At 38.9% G+C, this 27705-nt stretch overlaps 1 protein-coding gene across 3 annotated transcripts in view; it reads right to left on the bottom strand.

Annotated features, from left to right (window-relative positions):
• LOC122729581 (protein mono-ADP-ribosyltransferase PARP12-like) overlaps positions 1-12538 on the bottom strand; it is a 78659-nt gene extending 66121 nt beyond the window's left edge. For all 3 annotated transcript variants that reach the window (XR_006353337.1, XM_043968537.1, XM_043968538.1), the window contains exons 1-2: positions 11940-12538; positions 933-1068 (exon numbers count right to left, since the gene is read on the bottom strand). Coding sequence is in view for 2 of the 3 variants with exons in the window: in XM_043968537.1 (XP_043824472.1) it covers positions 933-1068; positions 11940-12247 (444 nt within the window). In the remaining variant the exon portion in view is untranslated. The remainder of the gene's footprint in view (positions 1-932; positions 1069-11939) is intronic.
• Between the last annotated feature and the right edge of the window lie 15167 nt (positions 12539-27705).

Raw genomic sequence — 27705 nt, 5'->3', positions numbered from 1 at the left:
CACATTAAAGCATCCCCTTTTAAACTTTATTTTTCTTGGGGTTTTTTGTCTGTGTTTTCTTTTACAATATGACTAATATGGAAATATTTTGCGTGACTGCACATGTATAACCTATATCAAATTGCTTTTCCTTCTGAATGGGGGAGGGTAGAGAGGCAAAGAGAATTTGTAACTCAAAACTTTTTTAAAAAGTGTTTAAAATTATTTTTACATGTAAATGGAAATATATATACATAAAGAACTGTACCTTATTTAGCATTAATATAATTGTACAACTGGAGAAATGCTGGAGGATCATCTAACTCAGGAGATTTTAACCTGGGGCCCATGAATTTGTGTGTCTGTGTGGTGGTGCTGATATTTTTTTTAACATTTTGATAAGTGTTTCAATATAATTAGTTTCTATTGAAATCCTCTGTATTTATATGATTTAAAATCATTATTCTGAAAAAGGGGCCTTCACTAAGCTGCCATTTATCTGGTTCAAAGTTATCATTTTAAAGGATAAATAAACTGTGCCCCAGAGTGGTTCAATGATTTGCCAACATTATTCAGCTGATGAGTCATAGAGCTGGGACAAAACCCCAGATCTTTAGACTCTCAGTCTAGTACTCTTTCCAGCATACTCTTTAGTTCAATACCATACTGTTTCCAGAGGTAAAAATCTTCAACAATCCTGCAGCAGATTCTAAGCCCATTTGATTTCAGGAGACCTGTACCACCCATTGGTAAACACATATCACCCTACTTCTTAACCCCATTCTTAAGTGCCTTGGGTAGAGATTCCAAGCTAAGTATTCTATTAACCTGCTATAAACCTGTGTATGCAACTAGCAGAGTGCCCTGCAGTTAGTAAAGAGTATCATAGTAGACACATTAATACTGGATTTCCTCCACCACCCCATTATTAGTGTAATGTTTTTGTGACTCACCTCAGGCAAAAGGGAAGGATCATTCTGAAAAAGGAGAACTTTGAGCTCTGATTCATTGATGCCAAAAAGTGCATTATTTTTCAGGATTTTGCTATTTCCAGGCAAATGTATATCATGGGAAAATCTGCATTTATACCTATGAGAAAATGAGATATGTGAGCAAAATGTCAAGTGAATAAAGCAATCAATGGAATTTACTGTCTTGACTCTTATCAAGTCAAATTTAATGGTATCATACTACCAGGACTATCCCATGTAATAAACTTATTTTCTCATACTTGTATTAGTTACTATTTGTAACAGGTCTATTTTCCTGATAAATATTGGAGAGAATGCAGGAAAATTGGGACACTAATGGACTGCTGGTGAAATTGTGAACCAATCCAACCATTCTGGAAAGCAATTCGGAACAATGCCCAAAGGGCAATCAAATTGTGCATATCCCTTTGATCCAGCAATACCACTACTAGGTCTATATGCCAAAGAGATTTTAAAAGGGGGGGGGGGCACCTATTTGAACAAGAATATTTATAGCAGCTCTTTTCTGGTGGCAAAGAATTGAAAACTGAGGGGATGCCCATCAATTGGGGAATAGTTGAACAAGTTGTGTTATATCATTGTAATGGAATAACTATTTGCTATAATAAATGTTGAGTAGGATGTTTTCAGAAAAACCTGGAAACTTCACTGATACAAAGTGAAATGAGCAGAACCAGGAGAACATTATACATAGTGAGAGCAGTACTGTATGATGCTCTTAATGATGTAAATAACTTAGCTATTCTCAGCAATATGATTCAAGACAATTCCAGACAATTCAAACTGAAAAATGCTATCCACTTCCAGACAAAGAACTGATGGAGTCTGAATGCAGATTGATCTATACTATTTTTTTACTTTTTTGTTTGTTTTTCCTTTTGGTCTGTTTCTTCTTTCATGACATGACTAATATGGAAATGTTTTAAATGATTGCACACATATAACCCATATCAAAATGCTTACCATTTTAGGAAGGGCAGAAGGAAGGAAGAAAATTTGGAACAAAATTTTTTTAAATGAATGTTAAAAATTATCTTTTATTGTGATAAAAATAAAATACTCTTTTTTAAAAAACACAGGTCTATTCAATGCCAAAAGACTCATGGTAGAAAATGCTCTCTACATTAAGAAAAAGAACTATGGAGTCTGAATGTAAATTGAAGCATACTATTTTCACTTTTGTTGTTACATTTGTTGTTGTTGTTGTTTATTCTTTCTTGTGTTTTTTTTTCTTTTGCTATGATTCTTCTCTTACAACATGAATAATGTGGGAATATATTTAACATGACTGTAATGTATAATCTATATCAGATTGCTTGCTGGCTTAAGGAGGGAGGAAGGAACAGAGGGTAGGAGAAAAATGTGGAACTCAAAAAAACCAATTGTAACTCAAAAATGTAATTGTAAAAAAAATTAAATAATTTTAAAAAGACAATATAAGAAACCCGAAAGACTCCAGTTTCTGGGATGTAAACTCAGTATTTGACAAAAACTGCTGGGAAAACTGGAAGATAGTATGGCAGAAACTAGGCATAAACCAACATCTTACACCTTATACTAAAATAAGGTCAAAATGGGTGCATGATTTAGACATAAAAGATGATATTGTAGGTAAATTAGGAGAGGAAGGAATAGTGTAACTCTCAGATTTATGGAAAGGAGAACAGTTTATGACCAAGAGGAGATAGAAAATATTATGAAATGCAAAATGGATGATTTTGATTATATTAAATTAAAAAGGTTTTGTACAAACAGAAGCAATGGATCCAAAATTAGAAGGGAGGCAGAAAGCTGGGAATTAAAAAAAAGGGAAAAAAAGACAATATAAGACAGAGAATAACCTCTTTAAAAACAAAAAAAACCCCTCTATTTTCCCCCAAAATCCAATTTCCTCCCTTAGGGATGGGGAATATAAGTGGGAAACAAAACAGATGTCAGGATTGGTTGGTGTTGATTAGTGTTATTGAATAGTATTTATCATTTTTCTATCACTTTTAAGAAAATTATTTTGCTACAAGAGCTGTCTCATTTAGTAGACAAGTATGGAAGAATGTTTTTTAAAATGAAGTGATGATGACTAAAAAATTGTGGCATATGAATGTAATGGAACATGAATGTAATGGAATATGATTGTGCCATAAGAAATGATGAAATGGACAATTTCAGAAAAAACTAGGAAGATCTATTTGAACTGATGCACAGTGAAATGAGCAGGAATGAGAACAATTTATACAATGACAGCAATATTATAGATGAAAACAACTTTAAAAAGCTTTAGAATTCTGATCAACAAAATGATAAACCATGAGTAAAAATTAATGAAACACGCCACTATGCAATTCTGGATAGAGAGGTGATAAAGTACAGAAAGAAAAACACATTTTCAGACATAGGTAATGTGGTCATTTGTTTTGCCAGACTTGGTGGATCTATATTGAGAGATTTGTTGTTGTTTTAATTTAATCACAAGGAAGAAGTAGTAGAAGGGAGAATACTTTTTAAAAACATATTAAATTATCTAGAAATTCTATCTTCTATATGTTGTAGATGAAAAAATAGGGAAGATAAATGGTTTTAAGTGGTGACATGTATTAGTTAATCAACAAGCATTTACTATGTTCCAGGCACTGTGCTAAGTAATAGAAAGAAAGGCAAAACTGTCCCTGCCCTCAAGGAGTTCACATTCTATGAAGGAGACCTGTTGTCATACATACATACGCACATACATGCATACATACTAAATATAGTATAAATTGAATGTAATCTCAGAGGAAAGAAATGCATAGCTTAGGGGACCCAGGAAAAGCCTTCTGAAGAATGTAAGATTTAAGCTGAATATCAAAGGAAACCAGAGAATATTAGAGACAGAAGTAAGAAGGTGGAACATGCCAAGTATTGGGGACAGTCAATGCAAAGACATAGAGCTGGAACATGGAGTGTTAAGTATGAGGACTGAAAGATAGGTCAGTGCAACTGGATTGTAGAGTTCAGGAATGGGAGAGAAGTATAAAAAGACTGGAAAGGTAAGAAGGGGCTAGGTTTGAAGGACTTTAAATGTCAGAGAAATCTATATTTGATCCAGAAGGTAATAGGGAGCCACTTGAGTTAACTCAGTAGAGGAATGAGAGTCAGACTTCTCTTTAGAAGAATCACTTTGGCAGATGGTAGATCAATCTGGAGAATGGATTGTAGAGAGGAGAGATTTGAGTCAGGGAGACCAAATAGAATGATATTTTGATAGTTTGGTTTAGAAGTCATGAGGACCTGGACTAGGGTAGTTTTTTTAGGGTTAAAAAAAAAGGGGGAGAATACACACACATATATACACATACAACATACAAATATATGCTAGTCAGAAATGCTAGTTCTCCCTGAACACCCTATATGCCCCATAGACACCTTCTCTACCTCTACTGCACCACCAGCTGCCTCCAATCTCTTGTGCTGTTTTTAATCTTCACAACATTTCATACACACAAGCTCTGTTGTGAGAGCTTGTTAAGCCCTATTCAGGGCTGCTCACCCACCTTTGATATCCACCTTTCTCGCCCAACTCTCACCTGTGGTTCCAGGAAGCTATATATCATGCACAGTATTCACACACTGGTAAAACAGCCTCAGCAGACCAGCTAAACCATGGTGAGGGTAGCCAACAGGCCTCAAAGAGTCAATGAGTTAGAGAGATATCTAATCCAAGCATATAAAACTTCCTCTAGCATAATGGACAGAAGAAAACACTTTGTTCCAACAGCCACAAAGGTAGCTGAAGTAGATGCTATGGGAGTGCTTAGAGCTTGATCAAGCATCCCCTGCATCCTGGACCATCATTGCCAGTTGTCTTGACTTTTGTCTTGCAAACTGGATTTCAATGACTCAGGAAGAAAGAGTGAGTCTAACAATTTTGTCTAACTGTGTCATTTAAATCCAATTCATGCATAAGTCAAGACTCCCTACGATGTCATCAGTCCTCTTCAAAAACAAAAGACAGACAACAGATAGAACTTGGAGCCTAGAGTCAGTAAGTCCTGAGTTCAAATCCAGTCTCAGGTACTTACTAATTGTGTGACCCTGAGCAAGCTACTCAATCTGTTTGCATCAGCTTCCTCAACTGTAAAATGGAAATAATAATAGCACCTACCTCCCAAGGTTTTTAAGAGGATCAATTGGATAATATTTGTTAAAAGTGCTTAGCACAATCTATAGTAATATGAAAAAATGTTCTAAAGAACTATTGATTAGAGAAATGCAAATTAAAACAACTCTGAGGTACCACCTCTGTGGTAAAAATTATTTGTGGTAAAGATTAATATTGAAAGTTTTAGCTGAATCATTTGAGAGGGGCCATACCTGGCCCACCCTGAGATTGCTCATGCTACTGAAGCGACTTTTGAAGGACCTCCCCATTTGGGGAGGAAAACTCGAGGAACTTCCAGAACGCCAACTCAAAAGTGACAGCAGGAACGGAAGTTCACGCTCTCTGGCTGTTGACTTAGCCGTGGCATCCGGGGACCTGGCAGAGCACGTGTTTCATGCTCTGTTTTCATGCTGAGTTACTGCAGACTGACTGGGTTGGTGAGTTAATGACGGAAAACCCTAAGCTTAGTGTTAAGACTATCTGCATTTCTACTTCCTTATTTCCCTAATTGGTTTCACCTTTGTGGTCTAATTAATTCCCAAGCAATAAAACCTGATCCCTCACAGATTAAAGCTCAGAGGCTCCTTTTCTTATTGGCCTGGGAGGTATATATAAAAGGGAAAGCTTAAAGGGGGAGAGTAATGCTCCGTATATCCAATTTTGACTCTCACACCTATCAGATTGGCTAATATGATAAAAACGGGAAATGGTAAATGTTGGAGATATGTGGAAAAAAATTTATAGCAGCTCTTTTTGTGGTGGCAAAGAATTGAGAATTATGGGAATGCCCATCAATTGGGGAATGACTGAACAAGTAGTGGTATATGAATGCAATGGAATACTATTGTACTATAAGAAACAATGAACGGGGGCAGCTAGGTGGTGCAGTGGATAAAGCACCGGCCCTAGATTCAGGAGTATCTGAGTTCAAATCCGGCCTCATACACTTGACACTTACTAGCTGTGTGACCCTGGGAAAGTCACTTAACCCTCCTTGCCCTGCAAAACAAAACAAAACAAAACACAAAAAACAAACAAACAAACAAAAAGAAACTATGAACAGGAAGATTTCAGAAAAACCTCAAAAGACTTACATGAACTGATGCTGAGTGAAGTGAGCAGAACCAGGAAAACATTATATACAGTAACAGCAAATTTGTGGATGATCAACTATGATAGACTTAGATCTCAGCAATACAATCATCCAAGACAATGCCAAAAGACTCATGATGGAGAATGCTCTCCCACATCCAGAAAAAGAACTATGGAATCTGAATGCAGATTGGAGCATACTATTTTCACTTTTTGTTTTTTCTTTCTCATGGTTTTTCACTTTTGTTCTGATTTTTCTTTTACAACAAGACTAATATGGAAATATGTTTAACATAATTGTACTGTATAACCTATATTAGATTGTTTGCTTTCTTGGGGAGGAGGGAGGAAAGGTAGGAAGGGAGAAAAGTTTAGAACTCAAAATCTTACAATGAATGTTGAAAACTGTCTTTACGTGTAATTGGGAAAAAATAAAATACTATTATTAGGGAATGGCTGAACATTTTAATTAAATGTTAGTTTAAATGAACAAAATTGTTAATCAAAATAATAACAGATTCACAATTAAATTTTTTAAAGAAAATTAATTTCATGAATAAAAATTAAGTTTTTTTTAAAGCTTTTTTAAAAGTGCTTAACGGGAAGCTAGGTGGTGCAGTAGATAAAGCACTGGCCTTGGATTCAGGAGGACCTGAGTTCAAATCCAGCCTCAGACACTTGACACTTAACTAGCTGTGTGACCATGGGCAAGTCACTTAACCCTCATTGCCCTGCAAAAACAAAAACAAACAAACAAAAGTGCTTAGCACAGTGCCTGGCACTATATAAATGTTTATTCCCTCCCTTCCAGATTGGCTATATAGGGATAATTTGAGTGAAGGATCAAGGATGACACCAAGGTGTTGAGCCTGATTGACTGGGAGAATGGTGATACCCTCTCCAAAAACAGTTAGAAAGTTGAGAAGAGGGGAGTGTTTGAGGGTAAAGATGAGTTCTGTTTTGGACATTTTGAGTATGAGAGTTCTATGGGACATCCAATTCACGATGCTTAAAAGGCCAAATAAATAGATGTGGGAATTATCTTTATAGAGACAGAATATTTGAATTTAGGAGAGTTGATGATATTACCAAGGGCCCAGGAAGTTTATGCTTCATTACCCTTCCCGCTCTGCTTCTGCCTCTCAGCATTTCACCATTTATACCTCACGTGTCCCGTGTCCCCCCCCCCCCAATGCCATTCTCCCCCTTTCAGCTCCATTTTGTACTGTCTTCCTCCATTAGAGGGTAAACTCCTTAAGGGAAAAGATTGTTTCCTTCTGCTTGTTCTTCTGTCTCCAGTGCTTAGCACCATGCCTAGCACATGGTGATCACTTAATAATTACATGTTGGCTTGCTTTGGCTAACCTGTAAGGCAGGGTTGCTTCCTTCTCTTACACAAATGAGACACTCAAACTCTCAGCTCTGGGCATTTTCTCTAGCTATCCCTCATGTCTGGAATGCTCTCACTCCATTTCTACCTACTATCTTGCCTGGCTCCCTACCAAAATCCCATCTTCTACAGGAAGCTATCCCAGTCCTTCTTAATTCTAGTGCCTTTTTTCTCTTAATTATTTCTCATTTATCCTGTATATAGCTTGTTTGCACATATTTGTTTGCTTGTTGTCTACTTGATTAGAAAAAGATTGTGAGCCCCTTGACAGCAAGGACTCTTTTGCCTCTTTTTCTATCTCCCCCAGCTCTCCATGTGTTCAAATCTGGCCTCAGATACTTTACTAACTGTGTGACCCTGGGCAAGTCACTTAACCTTGCTTGCCTTAATTTTCTCATTTATAAAATGAGCTGGAAAGGGAAATGGCAAATCACTCTGGTATCTTTGCCAAAATAGGGTCATGAAGAGTCAGATACAACTGAAACAATTCAACAACAATATACATATATATATATATATATATATATATATATATACACACACATGTATATATGTAGATTGTCATCCTTATATGCCCACCTCATACCCAATAATCTTAATCTTCTTGTCCATGGCCAGTTTTTCACATTGATCTTCCCAACCATCCCTTTGATTTTCAAAGAAAAAATAAATCCCATGAGTACAACAAATTTCATCTCGAACTTAAGTATAAATGGGAACTCTCTATCCCCAGTGTCACTACCCTCCTATTAGAAGAATCAAACCTATGACATCAGAATTACAAGGTAGAGTTAGAGAAGAAAGAAGATATCATTGGAAATACACATGGAGGGGGCAGCTAGGTGGCACAGTAGATAAAGCATTGGCCTTGGATTCAGGAGAACCTGAGTTCAAAGCCAGCCTCAGACACTTGACACTTGCTAGCTGTGTGACCCTAGGCAAGTCACTTAACCCCCATTGCCCTGCTAAAAAAAAAAAAAAGGAAATACACTAAGGGAAAATTTCAGTTTATTTTAGGGGCAAAGACAAACATTTGTCTCCAAATCTATATTACTTAGGGGTGGAGGTTTTCTCATTGGGCTTTTGAAGTGAGGCCCAAAAGAAGAATACAATTAAGGGAGCAAAACAGAACAAGGTTTGGCAATAACTCATCTTTGTTAACAGGTAAAAGCCAACATTTAACAACAACAATAATAAATAATATTTATATAGCACTTATTGTGTGCCAGGGACTGCGCTAAGAGCTTTACAATTATTATTTAATCCTCACAACAACCCTGGGACATAAGTGCTATTATTACTCCCATTTGACAGATGAGAAAACCGAGGCAAACAGAACTTAAGTGATTTGCCCAGTGTCACACAACAAGGAATTATCTGAGGCTGCATTTGAACTCCTGATTCCAGGCCCAGAGCTCTATCCACTGGCACTACCTAACTGCCCATTTATTAATTAGCACCACGTCCTCTCACCATCCAATGAACAGCCTATGGTAAGTATAATATTCTTTGAGACAGGAGTGCAATTTTATCTATACTTTCACCCCATAAATTTTCAATTTTAAGAAGCAGGAGGAGGGCACATGGTAAAGTCCTTTTCCCCTTCCTGTAACTCCCATTTGAGGACCTCCATTCCCATTCTCTGTTGTCAAGATTTTTCAAGGCATCTGGTAATACTCTATTTTTCCCTCCTTCCTTAGAAAGGACTATAGTTGGATGTTTATTGGGGAAGGGGGATACAATAAATTGAAGGCACAAGGTCAGGAAAAGCCATTTGCTTTGGAGGGGAGGGGGCATTTGTCAGAGGGAAATGGAGAAGGATGTAAATGCTTGGGGTGGTGAAACAGTTTAAAATGAATGAACAGTGTTACAGGCATAGTGTTTCTCAGTTGGGAGGGAGAACCTCTCTTACACAAGCAACATAGTGTCTCATCTTTGCCAGTTATCCCCATTCCAGGGATCTAAGAAAATAGACCTTTTCCTTATTCTCAATGTCACTGAGTACAGGTATTTCTTCTGACATATGCACAACATATGAGTTCCTAAAAATCATCATGCTATATACTAAACTGGGCAATAAAAGCCACAAGGCGTATGGGGTAAATGGGGTTGGGGAGTAACATTCCCATGGGAAGATATGATAGGGAGAATTGTGAGAATCAGGTCACAATGCCAGCCGGGATCACAGCTTTGGTGCAGCCTCATGTGAGGTGCCCTAGGGTATGATCACCCCTACACACACACACACACACACACACACACACACACACACACACACACACGCATGCCCATTTTCCCAAGGCCCATTTCCAAGGAGGGAGTGCATAGGGAGCATCTCCAACCAGCCATTTCCCTGGCCAGGTGACTGTGGGTGCCCTACCAACAGGGATTTTCCTACTGGGAGCCAGATATCTCTTTCCACAGGCCCCACTGCATGCTGATAGCACCAACCCCTCAACCTATCTGTAGAGGTCACTCTCCTGTTGCATTCCCCATCACTGGGTATAAAATTCTTGTTATACTCAAACTGTTCCCTAATATATCAATTGCATTGGAACAAAGACTCCACTGAGTATTCCCCACAGCTAATCACACACCCTTTTCCTTTTGGACAAATTCAGCATTTTTAAGAGTGGGCTTATTTGAACAAGTAAATGTATTACCTGAAAGCAATTTATCTTTCTGAAAATAAGATTCATTAAGAGCTTTGAGCAATCAGAGGGAGTGGGAACTAATGAACCTGACAGGAATTTGAATGTTGTGTCCTGGGTTCGTAGCTCCACCCTTGGCATTTTAGCCCGGTGGTAGATCAAGTCCCATTCTCTGTGTACTTTAGTCCCACCTCACCCCAGAGAAATGGAAAAAAATACTACTCTCTTAGTTCAAAATTGGAGGGGATTTTGCTAAAGGCGAAATGTAGTTGTTATTCTATAGGGTGCTCATTGTTAGCATAAAAAGAAGTGGAAGGGGGAATGAATAGAAAGTGAAAGGAGCAGGTGATTGATAGAAATCCACCCTTTCCTTGCCTATTTCCCCTTAACTCCCATGTTTCTGGTCATGATTCTTTGCATCAATCTGGGCTGGAAGGGTCGAGGCAGTGAGGAGTAATTCGGTCTCGAAATTTTTTTCACACATTCTGAACAAGCAAACAAAAAAGCCACACCTCATTCTTCTGGACTGGGTAAAAGCAATGGCCTTATTATTGTTCCTTCATTGGCAACTGAGTACCCCTATATTTATCAACCCCCTGGCACTCCCCATGATGTTCTATTCCTCGATTGAAGAGAAAAGGGAATGTGGAGATGTGATGGGAGATCAGACCATGATTTCTTTGTTGTTTAGTCAATAACAGCCGCCTCAGATTTTTTTCGTGCTCTCATTCGAGGTTTTCTTGGTAAAGATACTGGAGTGGTTTGCCATTTCTTTCTCCATCCAGCTCTAAACAATCTTTGGTTTCTGTGTATCCTTTTTGTTTCCGTTTCCTTTCCCTTAACCGACTAGGAGAGTGAGAACTAGAAGGGGCAGAGACTGTGGGGTTAAGCCTCTGTGGGAGCTCTTCGAGGGCCTCCCAGGATTTTGGCGGATTCACAAAATCTTCCCCTTCCACTTGACAGCTCAAAAATCCTGTAGGGCCTGATATAAAGACAGGAACACAGAGCTAGCGAGGTCTCAGGAGGAAGCCTGGTCTGATCATTGCCTTCCTCCATTCTTGCTCTTTGACTTACTTCCCCAGTTGAGTTCAATTCAATAAGCATTTATTAAGCACTTAGTACAAGCAAAGACCCTGTACTAAGAAATTAAGCCTGGAGCCAGGGAAACTAAAGATTTCCAAACACCAAACAGTCCCAGCCCTAAAGGACCTTACATCCTACTTGGGCTGTCTGATCAGCAGTAAAATGGTTAGCTGAATTGGTTTCGTTTTCTAAGGAACTATGACTCAACCCAACAAATATTCTTTAAACTCCTAATTTGTGCCGGATATATACTATACTAGGAGCTGGTGAGAAAGACAAAAGAGAAAAGAAAAAGATAGTCCTTGAGCTCAAATCGTTTACATTATCCTGGAGGATAGAACACGGACAGGCATAGGGGTTGGGCTAAACCCGAGATATATTTCCCTGGTATAGGGAATTTTCTGTACAAGCTGACAAGGTCTCTGCAACTTATAGTCTAAGCTACAACTCTAATCATCTATGCATCTATGTATCTGAAAACCCCTGGAGCACAAAGAGCTTCGGGAAGATGCTCTCGTGCGCGTCTCCGCAATCTCTTCTCCACTGCCATCTTCACCACCCACCCGGATCAGTTAGCTCTTCCTCCCGCCCCGCCCCACTAGCCTCCCCATACTCACCCCTGCTTTTTAAACCTGCACCTATCCTGAACGAACAGTTTACAAAGGTGTAGCCGCTCGCAGCCATCACACTCGTCCCGTAGGTAGTGGCCGCAGAGGCGCAAGGGGGTCACGGCCACGGCCACGGCCACGGTGGGGTCTTCGTCCTCCACCATCAAGAAGCTCTCAGGCCCGGCCTCCTGCAGGATCTGGTTCAGCTGAGCCTCCGACCAGCCGATCTTCTGGCTCAACTGCCGGACGTCTAAGGAGCCCGCCTTGTTCTCGCACAAGAGTTTGGTGAGGAAGCAGTAGACCCCGGGATCCGCCATGGTCCGCGGCGGGGCCCAGGAGTCCGCAGCAGGAACAGCAGCTGGAGCAGCAGCAGGAGCAACAGCAGCAGCAGCCACCACAGCCGCAGCCGACTCCTCCTCCCCTCGTCACAATTGAAAGGTAAAGCCCTGGCCCTAGGCGGACTGAGGCGAGGGGTGGGCCCTAGCCTGGAAAAGGGGGAAGAGAGGGGGGGCTGCAGACCAGAACCAATCGCGAAGCTGGAATGGCCAACCCCCTGAGTGCCCGCAGGCCAGGGCCAAGTCCTAGTCCCTTCCTTCTTTCGCTTTCAGTCTAAAGGAAACTGCAAGCTGGGGAGCATTTCTTCCACCCCACCCCACCTCCATCTCCCCTACAGTTGCAAGGAGGAAGATACAATGAATTATTATTATTAGCCAACGAATGTCCCCTATCCCACTTTTTTTGCGCCCCTCTCCTAGAAGACCCAGACCCCAACCTCTTACCCCTCTCTCAGATAGGTGAAAACCTCAACTGTTTCACTGGGCTAGGGAGAGAATACTTGGTTAATTAGGAAACAAACAGATCCCCAATCTCCGGAGAATACAGAAAGTTCAGTGGTATTTATGCGATGGAGAGAGAAAGCTCAGGGCAGGGATGACTTCTTTGTTCTCATTGTAGCTCATTCTCAATGGGTAAGAGCTGGTTGGCGCCTCAGAGATCCAACCTAATTCTACACTGATTATCTGGGGGCCTTCCATGAGTTCCCCAGTTAGTTCTGACTTTTTTTTTTCTGCAAGAAATTTTACATCTTTTCTTGTAAATCATGCATCGTATTATTTTATATTATTTTTATATTTATATTTTGTATATATTATCTATGACTGTTTTATCAAATCATTAGACTGTAAGCCCAAGAGGTCAGGGATCCTAGAGGCATTAAGCCGTGCTTTTGTGGTTTTTTAAATTAATTTTTTAATTAATTAATGTCACAGGGGAAATTGGTGGTGGAGGTCCTTAGGTATTCCTCTGTAAAGAAGTACAGTCTTGGGGCAGCTAGGTGGCACAGTGGATAGAGCAGTGGCCCTGGAGTCAGGAGGAACTGAGTTCAAATCCGACCTCCAGCACTTAAAACACTTACTAGCTGTGCGACCTTGGGCAAGTCACTTAACCCTCATTGCCCAACCAAAAAAAACCCAAACAAACAAAAACCGAACAAAACACACAAAAAAAGAATTACACTCTTGCATGCAGTCCAATTAGAATTAAAATGGTCCTTTATTGGGAGAGGGGGGGTGGGGGGAGAGAGAGAGAAAGAGAGAGAAGTTGAAGATTTAGTCTCAAGGGGAAGAGATGTCTTAGAGACAACTTTCTCCCAGAACAGAAGGAAGGCCAAAGCTTTTATAGAAGATAGATGGGGTAATCACCTGACAATGGAAAGTTCCTTTTGGGTGTGGGGAGAGGAAAGATTCCTGAGAGTCAAGGGAGATTATTTTTTCTTTTGGAATGATAGTCCTGACCTCTGGAGTTATCTCTGTCTCCTAGCTCAGGTAGTAGCCATGCCTAATTTACTTTCCTGCTATAGAGTTTGATCTCCCCTTACTTCTTAGGTGTGTCCATCCTGATATCTAGTTGGCCAACCTAAACTTTAATAGTCCCTTAATTCCTCCATGTCTGTCCTGTTGATGTGGGCTGGAATTTAGGGTCAAATTGATTGTGAGTCGTCCCAAAAGAATTACAAGACTCAGTGACTTAGTTTCCCAAGTTTTATTGCAATGCTGTGGGTGACCACAGGGAGAGAACCAGAATAGTGGAAAGGTATCTCTCAAATAGTGAAAGAAAAGACAGTTATATTTATAGTATAGATAAATTGATTATCAGTCTCATTATAATAATCTCCACCTTGGGGATGTATAGGAGAGGGCCTGTCCTCATTATAATATTCTCCACTTTGGTGTGTTTCAGGGAGGGTTTATCCTAATTTGGAGTTCCTGGGGTCCAAAGCCAACCCCTGAGGTGGGTACCTTTTTCAGTAGAGGTCTGTTTGGGGGGTTTACACGTCATAAGGTGAATCTGGGGACAAATTTGGCCTTTTCTGCGCATGTCTCTTTCTGATTCCCATGGCTAGTTTCAAAATAGAATAATTTTTCATTAGAATTTTTATAGGTTGTCTTTTTCCTTTATTGTTATTTTGACCTGACCAGTTCTGGTCTGTTATGGATGTTGATCACTATGGGTATGAAAACCTAACATAAGTTATCCATTAACTGGGGTCTGACTCCCTTTTAGAGCTAATATCTGAATTAGAGCTTGGGTCTTGGGTTTTTCTATTAACTCTTTTTTTGCCTCCTGCATCACTGTTATCTGGTCACCTTTGGTTTTACTTCTCACAGGAGAAACTTCTCACTTATCCTAAGCCCATGTCATTAATATTGCTATAAATATCAGTTTGGGGTAAGTATATTATTATTTTATTAATATTATATACCAGTAAATGATTAACCATTTGTCTCCCTAACTTCTCACGGTCTCAGGCCTCATGGTAGAGAAAGCATGCCAGTTAGCACAAGCAGGAGAAAAGCCCAAAAAGACCCATGGTCTCAAGGAGACTTAAGAGAGGTCAGACGACCTAGAAGATCCAAAAGACCTCTAAAACCAAAAAGGGGCCCTAATGACTTCTTCCAAGGGTTTTTATCCTCTTTCCATAGAGGTGGTGGTTATGCATTAATCAAAGCTACTTGGTTAGCATCATTCAATTCCATTGGTTGATATGATTTGAAGGTGATTACATCAAAGTGACCTTTAGAGATGACATCAGGAATAAAAATGCAAAAGACCCTCACTGAAGTGGCTCAAGACAAAGTCTCAGTGTGATTTAATCCCATCAGTCTTTCACTTAGCTGGACAAAAAGAAAAAAAAAATCCATCTCCATTTCTTTTATTCTCTTGGGATTGTCCCAGATAAAGGAGAAGTGGACTTTCTGGAGTGGGGGGTGGGGGGGGGTAGGGGGGTGATGAGAAAGGACTGAGAAACTGATCTCTGGATTCCCCCCCCCAAAGAAATCCATTATTAATAATTATTTTCTCACAATCCCTCATATGATTCATTGAGAAACTGTCTCCTTAATGAATCAAACTAATATTACAAATATTTTACAAAGCATTCTTAACTATGGGATTTATGATGTTTAACAATGTGAAGGGGAGGGAAATTGAGTGATGTATTGACAAAACTAAAGGGGGAAGTCCCATTTAGGAGACAGATCTTACACATAGTGTACGCAAAAAGGGGAAATGCCCATTTAAGTCTTTGGAAGTCTCATTTACTCCAGATGATTCTTGGGACATCATCTGCAGAATCTTTTAGATTAGAGATTTTCCAATTATAGATTATCCAGTTGTTACATATGGACCACAGAGGAAAACATAAAAAACATAAAAAAATTAGAACCCAATTTTTTTACTTGGCATTATTCAATCCTCCATGTGAAGAATGAAATTCCACTGAGGAATTTCAAACTCCTGTTTATAAGATGTATTACAATACTGTTATAGGGGAAATTGATGGGGGATTGGGATAGGAGTTCTTAGGAATTCCTCTTTAAAGAATTATACCCTCTTGCACACAGATCCAATTAGAATAAAAGAATAGTTTATTTAGGTGCTAGGGAAAGGAAACCAAGAGAGAAATCCTTGGACTTCTTCTTATGGGAAGAAGGCATGGCACAGAGGCGTGGCTCTGAGATACCTTTCTCCCTGAGCAGGAGATAGGCAGATACTTTTATAGAGGACAGATGGTGGTGGTCTGATGGGGTGATCATCTTGATGTAGGAGGCAAAAAAGGGGTTAACAGAAAAACCTAAGATCCATGATCTAATTCAGATATGAACTCTAAGAGGGATTCAGACCCCAGTTAATGGATAACTTACAAGTCAGGATGCTAGGCCCTCTTAACCACATAAATCAGTACCCATAACGGGAACATAGGAAGGCAAGCCACGATTACCTGAAATTATAACAATGATAAACTGACGGGCTATAGAAAATCAAACTAGAAATAAATGAAAAATGAAAATGTTTTGAAACTAAGCATGGGAATCAGAAAAAGACATGCACAGAAAAGGCCAAATTTGTCCCCAGATTCACCTTATGACGTGTAAACCCCCAAAACACACCTCCATAGAAAAAGGTACCCACCTGGGGGTTGGTTTAGGACCCCAGGAACTCCAAATTAGGATAAGCCCTCCCCTGTACCTCCCTAAAGTGGAGATTATTATAATGAGACTGATAATCAATTTATCCATACTATAAATATAACTGTCTTTTCTTTCACTATTTGAGAACCACTTTTCTGGTTCTCTCCCTGTGTTCACACACAGTATTGCAATAAAATTTGGGAAACTGAGTCACTGAGTCTTATAATTCTTTTGGGATGACTCACAATCAGTTTGACCCTAGTTCCATCCCACATCAATCTGACTGTGAAAGTTCCCTTATTGTGGGAGGACCATCTCCTAGGTGGCTGGGGAAGTTGGGTGAGGAGCAGCTCTGGATCTCTCAAGCCATCTCTCTCTTCCTCACACAAAAAAGGCCGCAACCGAAGATGGTGGAGGAAAGGCAGTGAGCTCTTGAACTCATGACACGATCAGTCCAAAAAACATCCAAATAATGCCATAGGACAATTCCCGGAGCAGCAAAACCCACAGAAGAATGTGCTGAAATCATTTTCTAACCAAGAACGGCTTGGAAGGTCAGAAGGAGGGAGCTGCTGTTCTGAAACAGGAGTGAAGCCCAACCCCACAGTCACCCTGACACAGATACAGTCCCAGGAAGGCTTCACCGGAGAAGGAGACCCCCAGAGACTCTGAATCAGCTGAAGTGCCAGTGTCATCTGGAACTAAGCTCACAGTCTGATGAGAGGGCTGAGCCCTGGGCAGGGGGGAGACTTCAGGGGTCTATGCTGGCGCTGAGGCAGAACTTGGATTTTACACCCTTGTTGAGAACCAGGAGGTAGGCTTGAGTAGCAGTGGCCTGGGTTGGGAAGGGGCACAGGCTCCTCGGACCTGACAACCACAACACATAAAGCTGGTTGATTAGCAAGTTGGTCTGGGGTAATTTATGGACCAAGGAACAGGGCAGGCGAGTGAAGAACCTGCTCCTTCTTAAATCATACCACCTGGGACCTTTTGACAGTTGAGATAGTGCAGCCTAGAAACAGTACCCCAATTTAAGGAGCTAAAAGTCAAGTAGAAGAAAGGCAAGATGATCAGACAGAGAATGATTGAGGTGCACCCTCAGAGGAAGATGTCAACATCAGGGCCCCTATATCTAAAGCTTCCAAGAAAAATATTAATTGGTCTCATGCCATAAAAGTGCTCAAAAAGGACTTTTGTAATGATTGGAATGACGCCACCTGCTGAAGACACTGTAGGAAAGCTCTGCTATGAGGAGAAGGCGCCTGAGGGCAAAACATGTGGCTTTTCTTTGGCATCAGGAAGTGATGTTTGCTGGTGGGAGGAAGAGGGGGTGAGGCTGGTGCTCTCCCTCTCTTTCATCAGGACTCTGGTGGAGAGTGGAGTGAGAAATGCATTCTCCCTTTAATAGATAGATGAATATAGGCCTTTCTCTCTCTCTTTACCAAATTCTTATTCTTCTTAATAAATGCTTAAAAGTCTAACTCTTGCTAAAGCTTATAATTTGTTGGCAACCACTCATTAGATATTTTAGACAGACTAGCTAGAATCTTAGCCCCTTATACTTTGAAGATAAAGTTAGAGAGATAGAGGAAAAAATGGAAAGAGCAATGAGGGTGATGCAGGAAAGACATGAGAAAAAAGTCAACAGCTTGAAAAGTCAAACTGACCAAATGGAAAAGGAGGTACAAAAGCTCTCTGATGAAAATAATTGCCTAAGAATTAGGATTGAACAAATGGAAGCTAGTCACTTTATGAGAAACCAAGACACAATAAAGCAAATCCAGATGAATAAAAAAATAGAGTGCAATGTGAAATATCTTCTGGGAAAAACTACTGACCTGGAAAATAGGTCCAGGAGAGATCATTTGAAAATTATTGGTCTACCTGAAAACCATGATCAAGGAAAGAGCTTAGACATGATCTTCCAAGAAATTGTCAGGGGAAATTGCCCTGATATTCTAGAAGCAGAAGCTAAAATAGAAATTGAAAGAATCCACTGATCACCTCCTGAAAGAGATCCCAAAAGGAAAACTCCTAGGAATATTATAGCCAAATTCCAGAGCTCTCAGGTCAAGGAGAAAATATTGCAAGCTACCAAAAAGAAAGAATTCAAGTACTGTGGAGCCCCAATCAGGATAGCACAAGATATAGCAGTTTCTACATTAAAGGACTGGAGGGCATGGAATATGATATTCCAAAGGGCAAAGGAATTGGGATTATAACCATGAATCACAGATCCAGCAAAACTGAGCATAATCTTTCAGAGGAAAAAATGGGACTTTAATGAAAAAGAGGACTTTCTGGCTTAACTTATCTCTTTAGGTGTATCTGTCCTTTGGTTTAGTTTCTCAAGGAGAAGGTTGATTTACCCCAGAAAACTTCTGAGATACCCTCACCCATTCAAATGAGGTACCCTGGCCCATAGAAATACAAAACCAAAATCATATAAAAGTTGACAGATTAACTTCAGTTGTAATAAAAGGTTCAGGGATGATATCCACAAATATATTAAGTAATTCATTTTACAATAGTGCACATCAAGTAAATTATAGAAACATTTTCAACTTCTAGCCACGTCTAAACTCCTAACAAAAGTGGATGTTTCTTTAAGGCATTTGCAAAAGAGATCACAGGTTATGCTGATATGCCCTTCTTTAATACAAAACTGAGACAGTTGTGATATTAAGTAAGAAAGAGATTCACATCCTGGTTTCACCACTCTTTGCATCATTTGCCTAATTATCCCCATACCATTATGAGAAATTAAAGGATCTAATAGCTAGTAACAGATGTCAAGGCTAAATCCAATAGTGTCCATCATATGACATCTGACATGATTATAAGAAGTTACCACAAAAAAATAAGAAAATAAACTATATACCAAGGGAAAATATATCTTTCTTTAACTTCATGATAATTCCAGCCAAAATTTATGCAGACAGCCAAATGCAGTGAGCCAGGCTCACAGTCAGCCTGGTGGGATATGTTTCCACTCCATGGTTCATATTGGGGAAATTAAGTCAGAAGAATCCTAGCTCAGCCCTTGCTAAAAGCCATTCTCCCAGCCTTTCCCATGAAAATTTCCTCCTGCAATTCATGCATATAAAACCCCAATGGGGGCGGGGGGAACAGCTAGGTGGTGCAGTGGATAAAAGCACTGGCCTTGGATTCAGGAGGACCTGAGTTCAAATCCAGTCTCAGACACTTGACACTAGCTGTATGACCCTGGGAAAGTCACTTAACCCTCATTGCCCTGCCAAAAAAAAAACCAAAACACCAAAAAAATCACTGGGATACTGGCACCATGGCTCATTGGCTCAGTAGTATTCCTCAATGATCATACCTGGAGTTGGACTCAATAATATCAACTAACAGCCCCATAATGTCTTATATATATCAAAAAGACAAAAAACCAAACCAAAACAAACAAAACCCATAATGTCTTATATATAAAGTTCTAGTAATCAAAACCTCATATGGATTCAACTGTTGAGGACAAAATAATAACAAGGAATGTAAATTTTCTTCTTGACTCAGGACATAGTTGTAATATTCAGTAATTCCAAATATAATTCCAAATTACACATAAATTAAATGACAATTGTGAATGATTAGCAACATGATTCATTAGTACATAATTTCCATCAACATATTAATAATTAAATTCACATATATCTCGGGAATCAATTTAATCTGTCCATGAATCCCTTATTTCCAAGTTAAGTCTATACTGTCGTCAACATATTCTTTATCTGTAGTGTGTACTGCTAAAAGTTTCTTGTTTGGTCAAAGGCCGGGGCATATCCTAGTATAACAGCTAAAATACAATTTTAAAAGAATAACAATCCCCATGATAATAAAAGCCTATATAAGAATAAAAAATAGATAAATGGTTAATGGATAATGTGGTAAAAAGTGAAAGTTTTTAACAGTTGGTTAGTGATAACGGAAAGATGCCAGTTTTTTTGAAGGACCACCCTTTCAGGGAGGAGACCGTGATGAATTTCCAGGTCCATCTGCTAAGCACTCCACTTCCGGGGTGTGAGCTTAAAAGGCAAGGAGAGAACGGAAGTGAGCTCTCTTGTCCCCTCTCCTCATCCACTGACTGGCGCTGCACACACAGACGCTGACTGAGGTTCTACTCGGCCCGGTTCGCCATAACAGCACGTGCTTGACGCGGCTCTCAGCTTCAGAGGTGGCCTTGGGTTTTTGGTGAGCCCTATACGGGTTTTGGTGAGTTTTATATAGAATATAGACTAAGCTTAGATTTAAGACTATTTTGTTTGTATTTCTACTTCCCTATATCTCTAATCAACATCACCTTGTAATTTCCAAACAATAAAAGCTCTAATTACAGAATTGTTCTTGGTTTTTGTTTTGTTTTGTTTTGTTTGCAGGGCAATGGGGGTTAAGTGACTTGCCCAGGGTCATACAGCTAGTAAGTGTCAAGTGTCTGAAGCTGGATTTGAACTCAGGTCCTCCTGAAGCCAGGGCTGGTGCTTTATCCACTGCACCACCTAGCTGCCTCCTACAGAATTGTTCTTAAAAGAATTGAAAACTATTAAGAATAGAAAATAATACCTCAAAACACTAATAATAAGAAAAATGCAGACCAAAACAACTCTGAGGTTTTATCTCACATCCAGCAAATGGAAAAGATGCTAAAAGATGAAACTAGTCAATATGGAGAGGTTATAGAAAAATAGGTACACCAATGCATTGTTGATGGGGCTGTGAATTAATGCACTCCTGGAAAGCAATTTGGAATTTGGAATTGTCAGCATCCCCATGCCAAGACCACTTTTAACTTCTCTCCTTTCACTATTAGGAGATACCCTGTTTTTCAGAGCTCAGACCCAGCAAGAAAGCTATGTCTTTAGCTTGACATAACAACAATCCTTTGCACTCATCCTCCGGATGAACTCAGCCACAGAAAAATCCCAGAATTGTTTCACACCAACACTAGGTGGTCTCTGAGCTCAAACAAGCAATGGTAGTACCTCTGTTCTGGTCATGAAGGCCTGCTATGAAGCAAACTTATCTCATTGTTGCTGTTACTTCTCATTGTCAAGGCTATAGCTCACTGTGTAGACAGACATTAGTTATATGTGTTGAGATTTTCCCACACTAAAGCAGGTCTCCTACTAGAGGGGGCCCTGGTACATGTGTCTAGTTTCTCTCCTCCAACAAAACAAAGAAAGCTTTTTGCTTATGCCCACTATTAGTTCTTTGGTTTTATTTTATATTTTTTAGAATTAACTGTGATTTTGATCACCTGTGAGAACTCTCTGGTTTGTGGTTTTTTTTTAGAGTTAACAGCAGTTGGAGAGCTACTGTGGCTCTTTGGTCATTTGTTATCAGGATGGACAAAATTATGCAAATAAAATGGCTAACATGTTCATATCCTTAAGACTCAGAGATTCCCCTGCTAGGCATATACCCCAAAGAGATCAATGATAAAAAGAAAGGTTCCATTACACCAAAATATTTAGAATAGTACTCTTTGGAGTGACAAAGAAATAGAAACAAACTAGATGCCTATTGATTGGAAAATGGCTAAACAAATTGTGATGCATAAATATAAAGGAATATTAACTTGCTGAAAATGATGAATACATGGAAGCATGGATTCCAGTGAATCGGTGCAAAGTGAAGTAATGATTATAACACTGAAAATGGGGAAGAAACAGCAATCACAAAACAATAAAAAATGAATATTTTACAATTATAAAGGACAAGCTAAGCACCAAAGGAGACACAAGAGGAGACTCTCACCTGCCCCCAAGCTCCTTTGAAGATATGGGGAGTCCACAAGTGTGGAACATATAATTTCATATTATATTGAATGTTGAATAATATTATAGCGAATATAATATTATAATAATTCTAATATTATATATTGAATATGAATAATATTGAAAATGTGTTGATTATTTTTCCTGAAATATTTTCTCTTCTTCCTCTTCCCTTTTTTTTAATGATTCTGGGATACAGACCTAGCAGTGGTACCACTGGGTCAAAAGGGTATGAACAGTCCCATAGCCCTTTGGGCATAGTTCCAAATTGCTCTCCAGAATGGTTGGCTCAGTTCACAGCTCCACTAACAATGCATTAGTGTTCCAATTGTTCCATAGTTTCTCCAAAATTTATTATTTTCCTTTTTTGTCATATTAGCCACTCTGATAGGTGTGAGGTGGTCTCAGAGTTGTTTTAATTTGCATTTCTCTGATCAATAGTGATTTAAAGCATTTTTTCATATGGCAATAGGTAGCTTTGATTTCTTCATCAGAAAACTGCCTGTTCATATCCTTTGATCATTTCTCAATTGGAGAATGACTTGCATTCTTATAAATTTGATTTACTTCCCTATATATTTTAGAAATGAGGCCTTTATCAGAAATATTGGCTGTAAAAATTGTTTCCCAGTTTTCTGCCTCCCTTCTAATTTTGGCTGCATTGATTCTGTTTGTACAAAAACTTTTTTTTTTGTACAAAACCTTTTAAATTTAATGTAATCAAAGTCTTCCATCTTGCATTTCATAATATTCTCTATCTCTTGTTTGGACATAAATTTTTTTCCTCTCCATAGATCTGAGACGTAAACTATTCCTTACTCTCCTAATTTATCTATGGTATCACCCTTTATGTCTAAATCTTGAACCCATTTTGACCTTATTTTTGTTTAAGGTATAAGATGTTGATCTATGCCTAGTTTCTGCCAGTTTTCCCAGCAGTTTTTGTCAAATACTGGGTTCCTATTCCAGAAGCTAGAGTCTTTGGGTTTATCAAACAGTAGATTACTATAGTCATTTACTACTGTGTTTCCTTTGCCTAACCTATTCCATTGATCCACCACTCTATTTCTTAGCCAATACCAAATAGTTTTGATGACTGTTGCTTTATAGTATAGCTTCAAATTTGGTACAGCTAGCCGACCTTCCTATGCATTTTTTATTAGTTCTCTTGATATTCTTGACTTTTTGCTCTTCTAGATAAATTTTGTTATTATTTTTTATAAATCTAGAAAATAATTTTTATGTAGTCTGAATGGTATGGCACTGAATAAGTAAATTAATTTAGGTAGAATTGTCATCTTTATTAGCTCGGCCTATCCATGAGCAATTGACATTTTTCCAATTGCATAGATCTGATATTATTTGTGTGGAAAGTGTTTTGTAATTGTGTTCATAGAGTTCCTGGGTTTGTCTTGGCAGGTAGACTCCCAAGTATTTTATACTGTCTACTGTTACTTTTTTGTTTTTTGGTTTTTTAGTGAGGCAATTGGGGTTAAGTGACTCGCCCAGGGTCACACAGCTAGTATTAAGTGTCTGAGGCCGAATTTGAACTCAGGTCCTCCTGAATCCAGGGCAGGTGCTCTATCCACTGTGCCACCTAGCTGCCCCTACTGTTACTTTTAATGGAATTTCTCTATCTCTTGCTGCTGAGCTTTGTTGGTTTCCCTTCTTTTTTTTTAAATGCCTTTCTGGGAAGGAAGAGGGGACATGAGGGAAATTTAAGCCATGTAAAAGATATCAATAACATCTATTTTTTGAAAAACAGAATTTTACCTGAAGGCACAAAAGGCATTTCAATACCAGGTACATGAACAATTCAATCAAGGAAACAGTGAATTTGTTCACCTTAACTACTATAGTAGTTTCTCTTCCTCAGCATATTCTGACATACTTTGTTTATATATAATTCCCTAGTTGCAGATAGGTGGTATAATGGATTTCTTTATCATTTTAATCTAACTGTACCTGGAATCAGGAAGACCAGAGTTCAAATTTTACCTCAATCACTTATCAGCTGTGATCCTAAGCAAGTCACTTAACCAATGTCAGCTTCAGTTTTCTAATCTATAGATTAGTGATAATAATATGGTTGTTATGAAGATAAACTGAGAGAATACTTGTAAAGCATTTTGAAAACCTTTAAGTGCTATATAAATGTTATTACTATTTTTATTGACAACAAAATGTTTGAATGGACTGTTTACAAAGATGTTCTGGGTACTCTTTCCTATTGGAGGTTGGACATGTACTAATTTTCCTTCAGTGAAAACTCCAACCGGACCTCATTTTTTTTTTTTTTTTGCAGGGCAATGGGGGGTTAAATGACTTGCCCAGTGTCAAGTGTCTAAGGCCAGATTTGAACTCAGTTACTCCTGAATCCAGGGCTGGTGCTTTATCCACTGCGCCACCTAGCTGCCCCCCAGACCTCATTTTAACATTAATCTCAGCCTCAGTAGTTGTAGGAATAATCTGGTGTCTTGAAAAATAACATCCTTAGAAGGAACAGATGTCAAGAATGAGGCTTTGAAAATTGTAGATTCCTGTAGACAAAGGAAAACCTCAAAACTTCATGTACTTAATTAGCTATGTCTTAGCAAGAGATATCTGAACACTGTTATATTCAGATTTAGAAGAGAATTCCGATGACAACTCAATTTTTTTTTTGTGGGACAATGAGGGTTAAGTGACTTGCCCAAGGTTACACAGCTAGTAAGTGTCAAGTGTCTGAGGCTGGATTTGAACTCAGGTCCTCCTGAATCCAGGGCTGGTACTCTATCCACTGCACCACCTAGCTGCCCCTGACAACTCAATATTACAAAATGCTTACTATGGAAACTAGTCCTCTGATCAATTAACTTGAAAGAATACATTGAGTGTACATATATAGCCTATATCAGATTGCTTTATGTCATGGGGAGGGGGGGAGGGGAGGGTGGGAGAAAAATTTGGAACTAAAAATCTTATGAAAACAAATGTTGAAAACTATTTTTGCATGTAACTGGAAAATAATAAAACGCTTTTATGATAAAATAAAAAAGAAAGAATGAATACATTAGCTCCAAAGAAGAAACCTCTCTGGGTTCTGCAGAAGGTTAAGAGGGAATCCTCTGGAGTGTAGGGACTTTTAGAGATTCTGTTATGCTCTGATATTTGAATAGACCTACTGCTGACCATCAGTACTTTGGGGACCAATACTAAATTCATAGTTAGGAAAACCTGGGTTCAAATCCAACCTCTGTCACTCACTGGCTAAATTATTTAAACTCTGACCCTCAGACAATTCTCTGAGACTTATCTACTAAAAGCAGGCTAAGTGGTAAAAATCAACTTGACTTGGCAACAGGTTGGATATGAGGAGTGAGAGAAAGTGAGGAATGTAGGATAGCATCCAGGTTGTGAACACTAGTGACTAGGAGAATGGAAATAAGGAAATTTGGGAGGGGGATAGATAATGAGTTCAATTTTGGACCTACTGAATTTAAGGGACATCCAGTTGAAGGTGCCCAGTAGGCAGTTGGTAATACAAGGCTGGAGATCAGAAGAAAAGTTAGGACTAGACAAATAAATCTGAGCAGTATCTGCATAGAAATGTTAGCTGAATCCATGAGAACTAATCAGATCACCAAAAGAAATATTATAAAGGGAAAAGAGAAGAGGACCCTGGAGAGAAGAAAGGAGAATGTCATAGGTTGTATAGAAGTCAAGAAAGATGAGGATTAAAAAAAGGTTATTTAGATTTAGCAATTAAGTGATCATTGAGAAATAACCAAGAAAACTACATTTTGCTAAAAGGTACAATAGGCAATTAAGTAATATAAAAAATTTTTACAGCAAGTTTCTCTGATAAAGGCCTCATTTCTCAAATATATAGGGAACTGAGTCAAATTTATAAAAATAAGAACCATTCCCCAATGAATAAATGGTCAAAGGATATGAACAGGTAGTTTTCAGAAAAAGAAATCAGTGCTTTCTTTTTTTATTCTTTTTTTTTTTAGAGAGTACTTTCTATAGTCACATGAAAAAATGTTCTAAATGACTATTGATTTTGTTTAGTCATTTTTTCAGTTGTGTCCAACTCTTCATGACCCCATTTAGGGTTTTCTTGGCAAAGGTACTGGAATGATTTGCTATTTCCTTCTCCAGTTCATTTTATAGATGAGGAAACTGAGTCACACAGCTAGTAAGTGTCTGTGGGCAGATTTCTTTCTTTTAATTTTTTTTTAGGCAGGGCAGTGAGGGCTAAGTGACTTGCCCAAGGTCACACAGCTAGTAAGTGTCAAGTGTCTGAGGCCAAATTTGAACTCAGGTCCTCCTGAATCCAGGGCTGGTGCTTTATCCACTGTACCACCTACCCCTGTGGCCAGATTTCAATCCAGGATGATGAGTCTTCCTAACTTCAGGCCTGGCACTTTATCCACTGTACCACCTGACTGCCCCACTATTGATTAGAGAAAAGCAAATTTTTTAAACTCTAAGGTACCACCTCATACCTATCAGAAATGACAAATGCTGGAAGGGATGAGGAAAAAAACTACTGGTCCACCCATTCTGGATTTCAATCTAGAACTCTGTCCAAAGGGGTATAAAATTCTTCATACCTTTTGATCAAACAATACCACTATTAGGTCTGTACCTCAAAGAGATCAAAGAGAAAGGAAAAGCACCTATATCTACAAAAATATTTATAGCAGCTCTTTTTGTGGTGGCACAGAATTGGAAATGGAGGGGATGCCCATCAATTGAGTAATGGCTGAACAAGTTGTCACATGATTGTGATGCAGCATTATTGTGCTATAAGAAATGGCATGGGGGATGGTTTCAGAAAAGAAAAAACCAACAACAACAACAACATGCCAAGACTTATATGAACTTGAAGCAAGTGAAGTGAGAACCAAGAGATCATTGTGCACAGTAACAGCAAAGTTGTAGTGATGACCAAATATGAAAGACTTAGCTACTCTGATCAATGTAGTTAATCCCAGGCAATTCCAATGGTTTCATGATGAAAAAATAATGCTATCTAACTCCTGAGAGAAAAGTGATAAACTCTGAGTGCAAATTCAAGTATACTTTTCTTGCTTTCTTTACTTTTTTTCTTTTTTGTAATATGGCTAATATGAAAAAATGTTTTTCATGATTTCACATGTATAATTGCTATATTGTTTATCTTCTCAATGGGTTGGGGAGGGGTGAGAGAAAGAAAGAGAATCTGGAACTCAAAGTTTCAAAAGAATGTTAAAAATAAACAATTTTTTGGGGGGGGCAATGAGGGTTAAGGGACTTGCCCAGGATCACACAGTTAGTAAGTGTCAAGTGTCTGAGGTCAAATTTGAACTCAGGTCCTCCTAAATTCAGGGCCAGTGCTCCATCCACTATGCCACCTAGCTGCCCCCCAAAAAATGTTTTTAAAAGGAGGGAAATCATTAATAACTTTGTGAGAGTAGTTTCATTTGAATGATGAGGTCAGAAGCTGGATTGCAGAAAGCTAAGAGAGTAAGAGGCAAGGAAGTG

The sequence above is a fragment of the Dromiciops gliroides genome, chromosome 5 (genome assembly GCF_019393635.1).
Source record: "Dromiciops gliroides isolate mDroGli1 chromosome 5, mDroGli1.pri, whole genome shotgun sequence".
NCBI lineage: Eukaryota > Metazoa > Chordata > Mammalia > Microbiotheria > Microbiotheriidae > Dromiciops > Dromiciops gliroides.
Note: the sequence above shows the minus strand (reverse complement) of the source record. Positions and strands in the feature narration are given on the sequence as shown.